Source organism: Oncorhynchus clarkii, chromosome 13, assembly GCF_045791955.1.
Source record: "Oncorhynchus clarkii lewisi isolate Uvic-CL-2024 chromosome 13, UVic_Ocla_1.0, whole genome shotgun sequence".
NCBI classification, from domain to species: Eukaryota; Metazoa; Chordata; class Actinopteri; order Salmoniformes; family Salmonidae; genus Oncorhynchus; species Oncorhynchus clarkii.
This window is the reverse complement of record NC_092159.1, coordinates 39214511-39228434: the sequence shown is the minus strand read 5'-3', so window position 1 is coordinate 39228434 and position 13924 is coordinate 39214511. Positions and strand designations below refer to the sequence as shown.

Sequence of the window (13924 nt, the reverse complement as noted above, 5' to 3'; positions counted from 1 at the left end):
TGTTTCCCAACTCTGGTCCTCCAGTATCCCCAACAGCACACATATTTTGTTGTAGCCCCGGACAAGCACATCTGATTCAACTTGTCAATTAATCATCACGCCTTCAATGAGTTGAATACGGTGTTTTTGTCTGGGGCTACAACAAAATGTGTACTTTTGGGTTTACCTGAGGACCGGAGTTTAAAGAGAGAGAGAAAAATAGAGAAAGGAAGAGAAATGTAGCCAGTGGATGTGAGACCAAGTCGTCTGCACTTGAGAGAAGGATCTCATTAGTTTAATTGGGTTTAGCTAGGCTCAGGAAGTGGGCTTTAGAGCGTTAGCATGCCGCGACTCGGGGGCGGGCTAAATTGGTCAGTGTTGTGTGCGCGGCCGTACTGCCAGTCAGCGGCTAACACGGCTAACAGGCCTAACACGACAGCACATGTGGTCCTTGTCTTTCAGAGCACGTATGACCGCTGCCCTCTGGAGCTGGTGAGATGCATTAAACACATCCTGTACACGGAGCAGAGGCTAGTCCGAGAGGCCTCTAATGTGAGTATGAAGCACTCTCTCCAACTTCCATTCCTACTCCCACCTACCTGGGAAGCTTGTTTCACAGGTATGCATATAACAGATACCTGCAGCTCGTATGCACAAAATACACGCACGCACGCACGCACACACACACACACACACACACACACACACACACACACACACACACACACACACACACACACACACACACACACACACACACACACACACACACACACAGACATACACGCACATACACATATGGAAATACCCACATACCTTTTATAAACATTTGCAGACATCCACACTCTATCAACACCACACAGAGATGTTTAACATAACACAGCCAAGTGCATGACATTATGGAAATCCCAGACATTGGGGGTCGCTTTGCTGCCTCTCTGCCGACATCAAAGGCTGTGTACTCTCAATTTTCCCTCAGACATACGTAAACCTGTTAACAACCACATAAAAACATAAATACACACAGCGTATACACACACACACACACACACACACACACACACACACACACACACACACACACACACACACACACACACAGCGTACACACACACACCAACACACACACACACACATAGCATTTCACACACACACCTAGTCAGAAAACCTGCACAGACACAGCTCATATGTCTCGCTGAAAGATAAACTTTGAATTCCTCATTAACCAGCAATGCTGTAGGCCTGGTGGGGAGGTGAAGAAATGTGATATTTTATAACAAGGGTTATAAAACCATAAAGCCGGTGGTCCATAAAACATCTGAATATCAATAAACCCAGTGTTAAATTGATTTCCAGTCCTGCCAGGCTTCTCCTATCACAGGATTGCATTCCCACCTGTTTACTCAGACTGTCTTCACAGTGCTCACGTCCCCAGCCTTAACAAGCCATAGGCTGTGTGCCCACGATAAGGAAATGCATTTCCCTCGGTCTCACATGTTCAGTCAGTGGTGATCACTGCTGGTTATGGTCGTTAGGGATTACTGTGGAATAACACAAGCAGGGGTCATTGAGGTTGTGTTATAGAGGCACAGGGAGATTTCAGGTTCTGTCAGTTTGTGTGTCTTTCTGCTCCATATAACGATGATGAAATGCTCAACACCACACTAGCTAGTTCCTGCAAATCATCTCAAAGCCAGCGTTGTTTACCGGCCCAGCCCTCTCACCTCTCTCTCCTCTCTCTGATTGGCAGTCGAGCTCCCCAGTGGGAGGGATGATGGACAGCATGTCCCAGAAGTACCAGCAGATCAATCAGGCATTTGAGGAGCTGCGCCTGCTGACCCAGGACACAGAGAACGACCTGAGAAAGCTCCAGCACAACCAGGAGTACTTCATCATCCAGTACCAGGAGAGCCTCCGCATCCAGGGTGAGTCAGCCTTGCCCTGGTCCCCCTCCTAGTCACAACACCCTGGGTCATCAACCCCAGCAGACCTCACCTTTTTAGGGCAGAATGACGTGTGGGTTTATAGGTGAGTGAGTGAGTGTGTGTGTGTGTGTGTGTGTGTGTGTGTGTGTGTGTGTGTGTGTGTGTGTGTGTGTGTGTGTGTGTGTGTGTGTGTGTGTGTGTGTGTGTGTGTGTGTGTGTGTGTGTGTGTGTGTGTGTGTGTGTGTGTGTGTGTTTGTGTGTGTGTAAAGTAAAAGACAGGTGTGTTTATGTGAGATTTGCTGACCTCTCCCTCTCTCCTGTCCTGTCCTTCTTCAATCACTCTCCCTCTCCCTCTCCCTCTCCCTCTCCCTCTCTTCGCCTACATGCAGCCCAGTTGACCAGCCTGACCACACTGCCCCCTGCTGACAGACAGCTGAGGGAGCCCACATTACTGAGCAAGAGAGCCACCGTGGAGGCCTGGCTCACACGGGAGGCCAACACACTACAGAAATACAGACTGGTACACTACTTTTTATACTGCATACACACACACACATGTACTGAAACACGCACACACACATGTACACACTGGAATGAAGGCGCCGGAAGGGATGGCTGCCGTTTTATTGGTTCTTATCCGACCGTGCTATTTTGTTAATTTTTTTCCCCATTGTTTATAACTTATTTTGTACATAATGTTGCTGCTACCGTCTCTTATGACCGAAAAGAGCTTCTGGACATCAGAACAGCGATTACTCACCTCGAATTGGATGAAGAATTTTTCTTTAATGAGATGGACGGGAAGGATATACTCCAAACACCTGAACAGGCCCTCATCCCCGTCATTCACTGGAGAAAGAAACTGCGATTGTGCGGAAAGAGATTGGGGTTCTTGTGAGGATCAGGTGACAAGTGGCTTATCTGCCTTTGCCATCAGTACTGTTAGCTAACGTTCAATTGCTGGAAAAATAAATGGGATGAACTGAAAGCTTGTATATCCTACCAACGGGACATTAAAAACTGTAATATCTTATGTTTCACTGAGTCATGGCAGGACGACAACATTAATAACATACAGCTGGTGGGTTATACACTCTATCGGCAGGATAAAACAGCAGCCTCTGGTAAGACACGGGGCGGGGGCGTATATCTCAGGAAGTCTCAAGGTTTTGCTCGCCTGAGGTATCTCTTGATTAGCTGTTGACCACACTATCTACCTAGAGAGTTTTCATCTGTATTTTTCGTAGCTGTCTACATACCACCACAGACCGATACTGGCACTGAAACCGCACTCAATGAGCTGTATACCTCCATAAGCAAACAGGAAAATGCTCATCCAGAGGCAGCGCTCCTAGTGGCCGGGGACTTTAATGCAGGGAAACTTAAGTCAGTTTTACCTAATTTCTATCAGCATGTTAAATCCAGAGGGAAAAAACTCTAGACCATCTTTACTCCACACAGCTCTCCCTCGCCCAGACGTGTACAAAGCTCTCCCTCACCCTCCGTTTGGCAAATCTGACCATAATTCTATCCTCCTGATTCCTGCTTACAAGCAAAAATTAAAGCAGGAAGCACCAGTGACTCGGTCTATAAAAAAGTGGTCAGATGAAGCAGATGCTAAACTACAGGATTTTCCTAGCACAGACTGGAATATGTTACGGGATTCTTCCGATGGCATTGAGGAGTACACCACATCAGTCACTGGCTTCATCAATAAGTGCATCGATGACGTCGTCCCCACAGTGACTGTACGTACATACCACAACCAGAAGCCATAGATTACAGGTAACATTCGCACTGCGCTAAAAGGTAGAGCTGCCGTTTTTATAAGAAATCCCGCTATGCCCTCCGACAAATCATCAAACAGGCAAAGCATCAGTACAGGACTAAGATCAAATCATACTACACCAGCTCTGACTTTCTTATGTGGCAGGGCTTGTAAACTATTACAGACTACAAAGAGCTAAATAACTTCTATGCTCGCTTCGAGGCAAGTAACAATGAAACATGCATGAGAGCATCAGCTGTTCCGGACAACTGTGTGATCACGCTCTCCGCAGCCGATGTGAGTGAGACCTTTGAACAGGTCAACATTCACAAGGCCGCAGGGCCAGACAGATTACCAGGACGTGTACTCTGAGCATGCGCTGACCAACTGGCAAGTGTCTTCACTGACATTTACAATCTCTCCCTGTCTGAGTCTATAATACCAACATGTTTCAAGCAGACCACCATAGTCCTTGTGCCCAAGAACAATAAAGTAACACTCACGTCTGTAGCCATGAAATGCTTTGAAAGGCTGATCATGGCTCACATCAACACCATTATCCCAGAAACCCTAGAACCACTACAATTTGCATACCGCCCCAACAGATCCACAGATGATGCAATCTCTATTGCACTCCACACTGCCCTTTTATACCTCGACAAAAGAAACACCTATGTGAGAATACTATTCATTGACTACAGCTCAGCGTTCAACACCACAGTGCCTTCAAAGCTCATCACTAAGCTCAGGACCCTGGGACTAAACACCTCCCTCTGCAACTGGATCCTGGACTTCCTCACGGGCCGCCCCCAGGTGGTAAGAGTAGGTAACAACACATCCGCCACGCTGATCCTCAACACGGTGGCCCCTCAGCCTATAGGGAGAAGATAGGAGACCTGACCGTGTGGTACAAGGACAACAGCCTCTCCCTCAACATGATCAAGACAAAGGAGATGATTGTGGACTACAGGAAAAGGAGGGCTGAGCATGTCCCCATTCTCATCGACAGGGCTGTAGTAGAGCAGGTTGAGAGCTTCAAGTTCCTTGGTGTCCACATCACCAACAAATAACATGGCCCAAGCACACCAAGACAGTCGTGAAAAGGGCACGACAAAACCTATTCCCCCTTAAGAGACTAAAAATATTTGGCATGGGTCCTCAGATCCTCAAAAGGATTTACAGCTGCACCTCCGAGAGCATCCTCATGGGTTGCATCATTGCCTGGAATGGCAAATGCTCGCCCTCGGACCGCAAGGCACTACAGAGGGTAGTGCGTACTGTCCAGTACATCACCAGGGTCAAGCTTCCTGCCATCCAGGACCTCTATACCAGGCGGTGTCAGAGGAAGGCCCTAAAAATTGTCAAAGACTCCAGCCACCCTAGTCATGGACTGTTCTCTCTGCTACCGCACGGCAAGCGGTACCGGAGCGCCAAATCTAGGTCCAAGAGGCTTCTAAACAGCTTCTACCCCCAAGACATAAGACTACTGAACATCTAATCAAATGGCTACCCAGACTATTTGCATTGCCCCCTCACCCCTCTTCTATGCTGCTGCTACTCTCTGCTGTTTTCAACCAAGATCTCAGTGATCACTGCCTCATTGCCTGCATCCGTAATGGGTCTGCGGTCAAACGACCACCCCTCATCACTGTCAAACGCTCCCTAAAACACTTCAGCGAGCAGGCCTTTCTAATCGACCTGGCACGGGTATCCTGGAAGGATATTGACCTTATCCCGTCAGTAGAGGATGCCTGGGTATTCTTTAAAAGTGCCTTCCGGGGCCTCCCGGGTGGCGCAGTGGTTAAGGGCGCTGTACTGCTGCGCCAGCTGTGTCACCTCTGTCATAACCGGCCGCGACCGGGAGATCCGTGGGGAGACACACAATTGGCCTAGCGTCGTCCGGATTAGGGAGGGTTTGGCCGGTAGGGATATCCTTGTCTCATCGCGCACCAGCGACTCCTGTGGTGGGCTGGGCGCAGTGCACGCTAACCAAGGTTGCCAGGTGCACGGTGTTTCCTCTGACACGTTGGTGCGGCTGGCTTCCGGGTTGGATACGCGCTGTGTTAAGAAGCAGTGCGGCTTGGTTGGGTTGTGTTTCGGAGGACGCATAACTTTCAACCTTCGTCTCTCCCGAGCCCTTACGGGAGTTGTAGCGATGAGACAAGATAGTAGCTACTAACAATTGGATACCACGAAATTGGGGAGAAAAAGGGGTAAAAATAAATAACAAATAATAACAAAAGTGCCTTCCTCACCATCTTAAATAAACATGCCACATTCAATAGAAATTGAACCAGGAACAGATATAGCCCTTGGTTCACTCCAGACCTGACTGCCTTTGACCAGCACAAAAACATCCTGTGGCGTACTGCATTAGCATCGAATAGCCCCCTTGATATGCAACTTTTCAGGGAAGTTAGGAACCAATATACACAGGCAGTTAGGAAAGCTAAGGCTAGCTTTTTCAAGCAGATATTTGCATCCTGTAGCACAAACTCCAAAAGGTTCTGGGACACTGTAAAGTCCATGGAGAATAAGGGCACCTCCTCCCAGCTGCCCACTGCACTGAGGCTAGGAAACACTGTCACCACCGATAAATCCACTATAATTGAGAATTTCAATAAGCATTTTTCTATGGCTGGCCATGCTTTCCACCTGGCTAACCCTACCCCAATCAACAGCACTCCACTCCCCACAGCAACTTGCCCAAGCCTCCCCAATTTCTCCTTCAGCCAAGTCCAGATAGCTAATGTTCGGAAAGAGCGGCAAAATCTGGACCCCTAAAAATCAGCTGGGCTAGACAATCTGGACCCTCTCTTTCTAAATGTATCTGCCGAAATTGTTGCAACCCCTATCACTAACCTGTTCAACCTCTGTTTCGTAATGTCTGAGATTCCCAAAGATTGGAAAGCTGCCGCGGTCATCCCCTCTTCAAAGGGGGAGACACTAAACCCAAACTGCTACAGACCTATATCTATCCTACCCTGCTTTTCTAAGGTCTTCGAAAGCCAAGTTAACAAACAGATTACTGACCATTTCGAATCCCACCGTACCTTCTCCACTATGAAATCTGGTTTCAGAGCTTGTCATGGGTGCACCTCAGCCACGCTCAAGGTCCTAAACAATATCATAACCGCTATCAATAAGAGACATTACTGTGTAGCTGTATTCATCGACCTGGCCAAGGCTTTCGACTCTGTCAATCACCACATTCTCTTCGGCAGACTCAACAGCTTTGGTTTCTCAAATTAAACTACTTTTCTGATAGAGTTCAATGTGTCAAATCGGAGGGCCTGTTGTCCAGACATCTGGCAGTCTCTATGGCGGTGCCATAGGGTTCAATTCTTGGGCCGACTCTCTTTTCTGTATACATCAATATCTACGCAGACGACATCATTCTGGCCCTTCTTTGGACACTGTGTTAACTAACATCCAGACGAGCTTCAATGCCATACAACTCTCCTTCCGTGGCCTCCAACTGCTCTTAAATTAAAGTTAAACTAAATGCATGCTTCAACCAATCGCTGCCCGCACCTGCCTGCCCGTCCAGCATCACTACTCTGGACGGATCTGACTTAGAATATGTGGACAACTACAAATACCTAGGTGTCTGTTTAGACTGTAAACTCTCCTCCAGACTCATATTAAGCATCTCCAATCCAAACATGTAATCTCGAATTGGCTTTCTATTTCACAACAAAGCATTCTTCACTCATGCTGCCAAACATACCCTCGTACAACTGACCATCCTACCGATCCTCGACATCAACAAATTGGATGCAGTCTATCACAGTGCCATCCGTTTTGTCACCAAAGCCCCATATACTACCCACCACTGCGACCTGTACTTCTCGTTGGCTGGCCCTCGCTTCATACTCATCGCCAAACCCACTGGCTCCAGGTTATCTACAAGTCTCTGCTAGGTAAAGCCCCGCCTTATCTCAGCTCACTGGTCACCATAGCAGCACCCACCCGTAGCACGCGCTCCAGCAGGTATATTTCACTGGTCACCCCCAAAGCCAATTCTTCCTTTGGCCACCTTTCCTTCCAGTTCTCTGCTGCCAATGACTGAAACTAACTGAAAAAAATCACTGAAGCTGGAGACTCATATCTCCCTCACTAACTTTAAGCACCAGCTGTTAGAGCAGCTCACAGATCACTGGTATATTCTTAAAACTGTATTGTTGGTTAAGGGCTTGCAAGTAAGCATTTCACTGTAAGGTTGTATTTCGCGCATGTGACAAATACAGTTTGATTTGATTGGACACTACATGATTACAAACTGTAAGTCATTATTTAAGGCGATGAAGACAGGAGAGGAAATGTAGGCTCAGAACTCTGGAGGGATCTCATGCCTTCAGGGTATAAAAGCTGGGGATGTATATTGGCACCTTCTTATCGGTGTGTGTGTGTACCTGCCTGTGCGTGTGTGTGTGTGTGTGTGTGTGTGTGTGTGTGTGTGTGTGCGTGTGCCTAGGACCTGGCAGAGAAGCACCAGAAGAGCCTGCAGCTGCTGAGGAAGCAGCAGACCATCATCCTGGATGACGAGCTGATCCACTGGAAGAGAAGGCAACAGCTGGCCGGAAACGGGGGTCCTCCGGAGGGGGGGCTGGACATCCTGCAGTCCTGGTGAGACCCCCTCTATCAGCCTCTACCCCTAAAAGAGATCACATATGTCTAGGATTGATCAAAGGGCAGGGGCCACCCAGTTAACAAGCTGACTATTGGATACTGCTGGGTTTATATGGGGTGTAGTTGGGAAGATGACTGTCGTCTAGGTTGAAGATGACAAAGGTTAAGACAACGGGATCCTAATATCCCATAACTTTTTGCAACAATGGGGAAGAATTCTAAACAATGGGACTAGCAATGCGAGCAAAAATTACTGGAAGTGAATGTTTTTATTTATATATATATATATATATATATATATATATTTTTTTTTTTTATTGAATATCCAAAACATACAATATACTTGCAGTGAAGCTGCTCAACAACTACACCACACCAGTCATCCAACAGATTCCCATTCAGAACGACACACAGAAGCATCCAGGGTCAATGCCCTGCTATTTGCACATTCAGATCTACATTTTTGTTAATTAATTAACATTTTTCACCACCCCATTCCTTTTTCCACGCAACTTCATCTAAGGATGTAGAGTGAGTTTCCTGTAAACAGTGCATGTTATATTGCTTTTCTTTTAGCCATGTAAAGACTGATCTTCTTTCTTTATAATCTGCTAAACCGTTATAATTATAACTAGCTATACTTATTTCACCTTACCATAACTAGATACTCTTCTCAGTCAGAATTGACCATAATTAGTGCTTGTAAAGTTACTGCCATCAGAGGTAATATGACGGTCAAAATTAGAGCTTTGAAATGTCTGATATTTAGAATTCAAGAAATAGGTTCTTGCAAAATTTGTTTTGTTCCCCTGCCTGTTTGCCTGTGAGCCAATGCCACAAATGTTAGAAAATTGAGACATGATATTATGTGTAGTAAATCTGAGTAGGTTGATGTGTATGATATTGGTTGTGATTTAGTGAGAGTGTGTATGATGTCTGTATAAGAGTAAGGCTATAATGTTTGCTATCCAAATAAATAATAACTCCGCCAATTTGCATGGTTGAGGGTCTATGTGTGTAACATGCAGTGCGTATAGCCTTAATATTCATGATGATAATTGTAATCCATATCGTATCACCGTCATAGTTGCATCATAATTACCTGCAACATCATTGAAAACACATCCCAGCATTTCCATAGCAATTGACGTTTCACATGATCATGAAAGACACCTTGCATTACTCTAGAGACGGCTTCACGACAGTACAAATGTATTCCATGAAATAAGTTATTATTTCCCAATGCCCCTATTCTGATATCTTCCCCTTGCTTGTTGTAAACATATATACACATGTAGACAAAGACATAAAAAAGATAGACAAACAAGAAACATATGAATATGAACATGTGAATGTTATCAGTACAGAAAGTTTGCCATCAAAGCAGAAAATAAACACAATCGTTGTGAATTTCAGCAAACTACTCAGCAAACACATAGAATGACTGTTTTCCTGTCATTCTATTCATTTAAAAACCACCACTTTCTTACTTGATTTTCCGAACTCTGGTCACGTTTTCAATGCTATAGAATCAGCAACGGTCCAACGAATGTGTTTATTTTTGATCGCTCCAGCATGGAATTATTACCTTGTCTTAAACTGTATATTTTGAACTAGACTATAGTCTGTCTGGTTGTCTGAGCTTGTAAGAGTCTGAACTTTGAGTTGTGTGATCTTAATTTGCCCATTTTGAGAACCTTATTTTGTGTGTGTGTGTGTGTGTGTGTGTGTGTGTGTGTGTGTGTGTGTGTGTGTGTGTGTGTGTGTGTGTGTGTGTGTGTGTGTGTGTGTGTGTGTATTATTCAGGTGTGAGAAGTTGGCAGAGACGATCTGGCAGAACAGGCAGCAGATCAGGAGAGCAGAACACCTGAGACAACAGCTTCCCATCCCCGGCCCCATCGAGGAGCTACTGAACGACCTCAACAGCACCATCACAGACATCATCTCAGCACTGGTCACCAGGTGTGTGTGTGCGTGTACATGCGTGCGTGTGTGTGTGTGTGAAGTTGTTGTTATTGTTCAGTATCAAAGTGAACAATAAGTGAGAATAGGTTGTAGTGTGTTGGACTGTGTGCGAGTGGCTTTGAGCTGGAAAGTGGGTGTGTTTAAATGTGAGCTTCTTATAGACACACTTATCTTCAGTGTGTATGCTACTCTACAGTCATGTTACCCCCCCCCCCCCCATTTCTTCTGTGTGATGGGACTAAATGGAACTGTGTTATTTACCATATACCACACTCAGTGTGAACCCTTATACAAACCCTATCCTACTGACATAACCCCTGACTCCTTATGTGACCAATAGAGTGTGAGATTACATTTATTACCAGAATTACATTAGAAATGACGCAGCATCGCACATCACGGGAGCCTGGTTATGTGACTCTGTGGAGCAGCAAATCGTGTGTGTGTGTGTTTGACTCTGTGCTGAGCCCAAGCTGGGTTGTTCCGAGGCAGGGGGAGCAAGCTGCTGATAGTTCCTCCAGCAGCCCAGCCCAGCTCTGGTCTCAAGCCTTGCTGAACCTGTCAATGAACACACAAACACAACCCCAGTCAGCCTGCATTTACCCTCAACGCTACAAGGAGGGAGAGATGGAGGGAGGAGAGTGGGAGGCCTGCTATCGATCCGAAAGGAGAAAGAAAACAGTAGGGAGAGTGAACTGTTTAGAAAAGGAGAGGAAGATACAGTGTGAGGAAGAGGAGCAGTGAACAGAGTTTCAAAGATATAAAGTGAAAGAAACAGGGTCGATTCGAGAACTAAAGAGACAAAAAAGTGTTTGAGACTAGAGATGAAGAGTCTTCAATGATGGTGAGATGGGGAGAAAGGCTAACAGGCTCAGAAAGTTAGCTTGAGTTCCATGGTAGAGTGTTGTAGCCCTGGGAACACTGTCTGTCAGCGCGTATCAGTCCGCCAGCCTCACTGACTGGATCAGGAAGTCTTCTGAGTGCTCCCAGAACCCTCTGCTCTCTCCCTATTCCAGCTGTGATCCCCACAGAGACCCATAATGCACTGTGGTCCCCACAGAGACCCATAATGCACTGAGAAGCTGTGTCATTGTCAGAACGATGTCCGTTAGGCCGCAGACAGGGGAGCATTGAGAGCGTAAAAACAATTATTTTAAAGTCCATACTACCCCACTGGTGTTTCCTCTCCTCTTAATTCGCTCTTTCCTGCTCTCCAGTGAAACCACACCCACATCCTCTCTACTGTTCCCCCTAAACCTCTAGCAGGCGCCTGGGAGGGAGGGTATCTCATCACTGCCTGCTCACAGAGATGAGAATATTGAGTATGGTCAGCCAAGCCTAAAACACAAACAGCGTGCTCTACTAAAAAGCCCTAACTGCCTGAATGAATGAGCATCACGCTGCCTGTGTGTAGCGTTTGTCTGTTTGTGTGTGTTTATGTGTGGGAGCATTGAGAGCTGACAGCTTGCGTACTGTGTAACTTTCAAAAGCAGGTCAAATAGACGTAATAGGCAGCAGTGTGTGATGAGCAGAATTCCCGGTGGTGATCTGTCAGTTAAAGAGATAGTGCTAAATGTTTTCAATCAAGCCCTTTTTCTACTAACCAAGAGTCAGATGAACTCATGGATACCATCTGTATGACTCTGTGTGCAGTTTGAAGGAAGTTGAAGTTAGTTTCTGGGGCCATTGCTAACTAGCAAGCTAGTTGTTCCTGTAGACTTTGTCATTGGGCTAGTTAGGATTTGCTCCAGAATCTTCCTTCAAACTGCATGCAAAGACATGCAAATGGTATACATGAGTTCAAGCTAAAATGTTGCACTATCCCTTTAAAGCAACCCTCTACACTTTCCTCTGACTCTAATCTGTCTGTCTGTCTGTCTGTCTGTCTGTCTGTCTGTCCGTCTGTCCGTCTGTCCGTCTGTCCGTCCGTCCGTCCGTCTGTCCGTCTGTCCGTCCGTCCGTCCGTCCGTCCGTCCGTCTGTCTGTCTGTTTTTTCTCACACTCTGTCTCTCTCTCTCTCTCTCTCTCTCTCTCTTTAGCACCTTTATCATAGAGAAGCAGCCTCCCCAGGTGCTGAAGACCCAGACCAAGTTTGCCGCCACAGTGCGCCTCCTAGTGGGTGGAAAGCTCAATGTGCACATGAACCCCCCGCAGGTCAAGGCCACCATCATCAGTGAACAGCAGGCGAAGGCCTTGCTCAAGAATGAGAACACCAGGAAGTAAGTCACAGCATAGAGCCCTCTCATCACTGATATCTACTGCCACAGTGGAATCTATGGCACAAGTGGAGATTCCACATTTAGACATCCACATCCTACGTTCTACACACCTAATAGAACCCTAAAGTAGTTAGTGTATACATTTTCCTTCCTAGTACTAAAAGAATAGCCGTGTTAGCCTAAATTTGGGTAGCATTTTGCAAGATTGTCAGCATTAGCATCCTGAAAAAAACTTGTCTCACATAAATTGAAATGAGTCATTCCCCTTCATGTTCTGTGAAAGTTTCATGACTCAATGATTAATACATCTGCTGAAGCATCTACCTCTCCTCTTCCTCCTCCATCTTCCTTCCCCCTCCCCCAGTGACAGCAGTGGAGAGATCCTTAACAACAACTGTGTGATGGAGTACCACCAGGCCACAGGAACACTCAGCGCCAACTTCAGGAACATGGTGAGGATGGACGGGACCAGGGAGTCTCAGACTGTAATACCACACCTAGAGAAGATTGTCTTCAGAGACAAACCCCAGCTAAACTGGAATCCAAGAGGCTTTTGGAGATTCTGCATTCTCATTCTATGTTCATACTCATACAGATGTTACTCAGCCCACATGCTGTTGAGAGTTCCCTAGGGTCCTCCATGAATCATTTACATGTAAACTCGGGCTTAAATGGATACTTCGGGATTTTGGCAATGAACTTGTGGATACCATTTTTATGTCTCTATTTCCAGAAGGAAGGAAGGAAGTTAAAGACAGAATGCTAGTGAATATGCAATGGCTTGCGAAACTACCCCTAACTTCCTACATACTGGACACAGGGACATAAAGATGGTACCCATGAGTTCCTCTGACTCTGCGGAAGTAGACAAAGGGCCTCATTGCCAAAATCCCGAAGTATCCCTTCAAATCTGCTGAAATGAAAGGGAATCATGTATGTGTGTGTTTGATCAGAGAACAGCTCCTCAAAGTGAATAGTCTAGAAGATGTTTGTGTGCTGTGCTGCTGTCCTCTCATGATCCTCCTCTCCGACCCCACCTCATCTCTCATGTAGTCTTTGAAGAGGATCAAGCGCTCGGACCGGCGAGGGGCGGAGTCTGTGACAGAGGAGAAGTTTACCATTCTGTTTGAGTCTCAGTTCAGCGTCGGGGGTAATGAGCTGGTCTTTCAGGTTAAGGTAAGAACTGATAACCTGGTCCCAGATCTGTTTGTGCTGTTTTGCCAACTCTTATCAATACAGCACACACAGGCTTAAGAAGAGATGAGCAGAGTGGTGGACTAGCCCAAGGTGAGCTGTTGACTCTAGTCTAACCTATAGCGCCTCAGCAGCCTTTCTTTCTTTCTGGTTCTGACGAGAGGAAAAACTGTCGGGGGAGGTTCTCTTCTCCACTGTTCAACCAATCCGGTAAATGTGAAGGAGGAGCTAAGACAGTGTCG

At 46.3% G+C, this 13924-nt stretch overlaps 1 protein-coding gene across 2 annotated transcripts in view; it reads left to right on the top strand.

Moving 5' to 3' along the window:
• LOC139364717 (signal transducer and activator of transcription 5B-like) overlaps positions 1-13924 on the top strand; it is a 97374-nt gene that overhangs the window by 70893 nt on the left and 12557 nt on the right. For both annotated transcript variants that reach the window (XM_071101709.1, XM_071101708.1), the window contains exons 5-12: positions 442-531; positions 1730-1904; positions 2294-2424; positions 8150-8301; positions 10111-10266; positions 12309-12488; positions 12853-12940; positions 13542-13664. In XM_071101709.1, the coding sequence (XP_070957810.1) occupies positions 442-531; positions 1730-1904; positions 2294-2424; positions 8150-8301; positions 10111-10266; positions 12309-12488; positions 12853-12940; positions 13542-13664 (1095 nt within the window). The remainder of the gene's footprint in view (positions 1-441; positions 532-1729; positions 1905-2293; positions 2425-8149; positions 8302-10110; positions 10267-12308; positions 12489-12852; positions 12941-13541; positions 13665-13924) is intronic.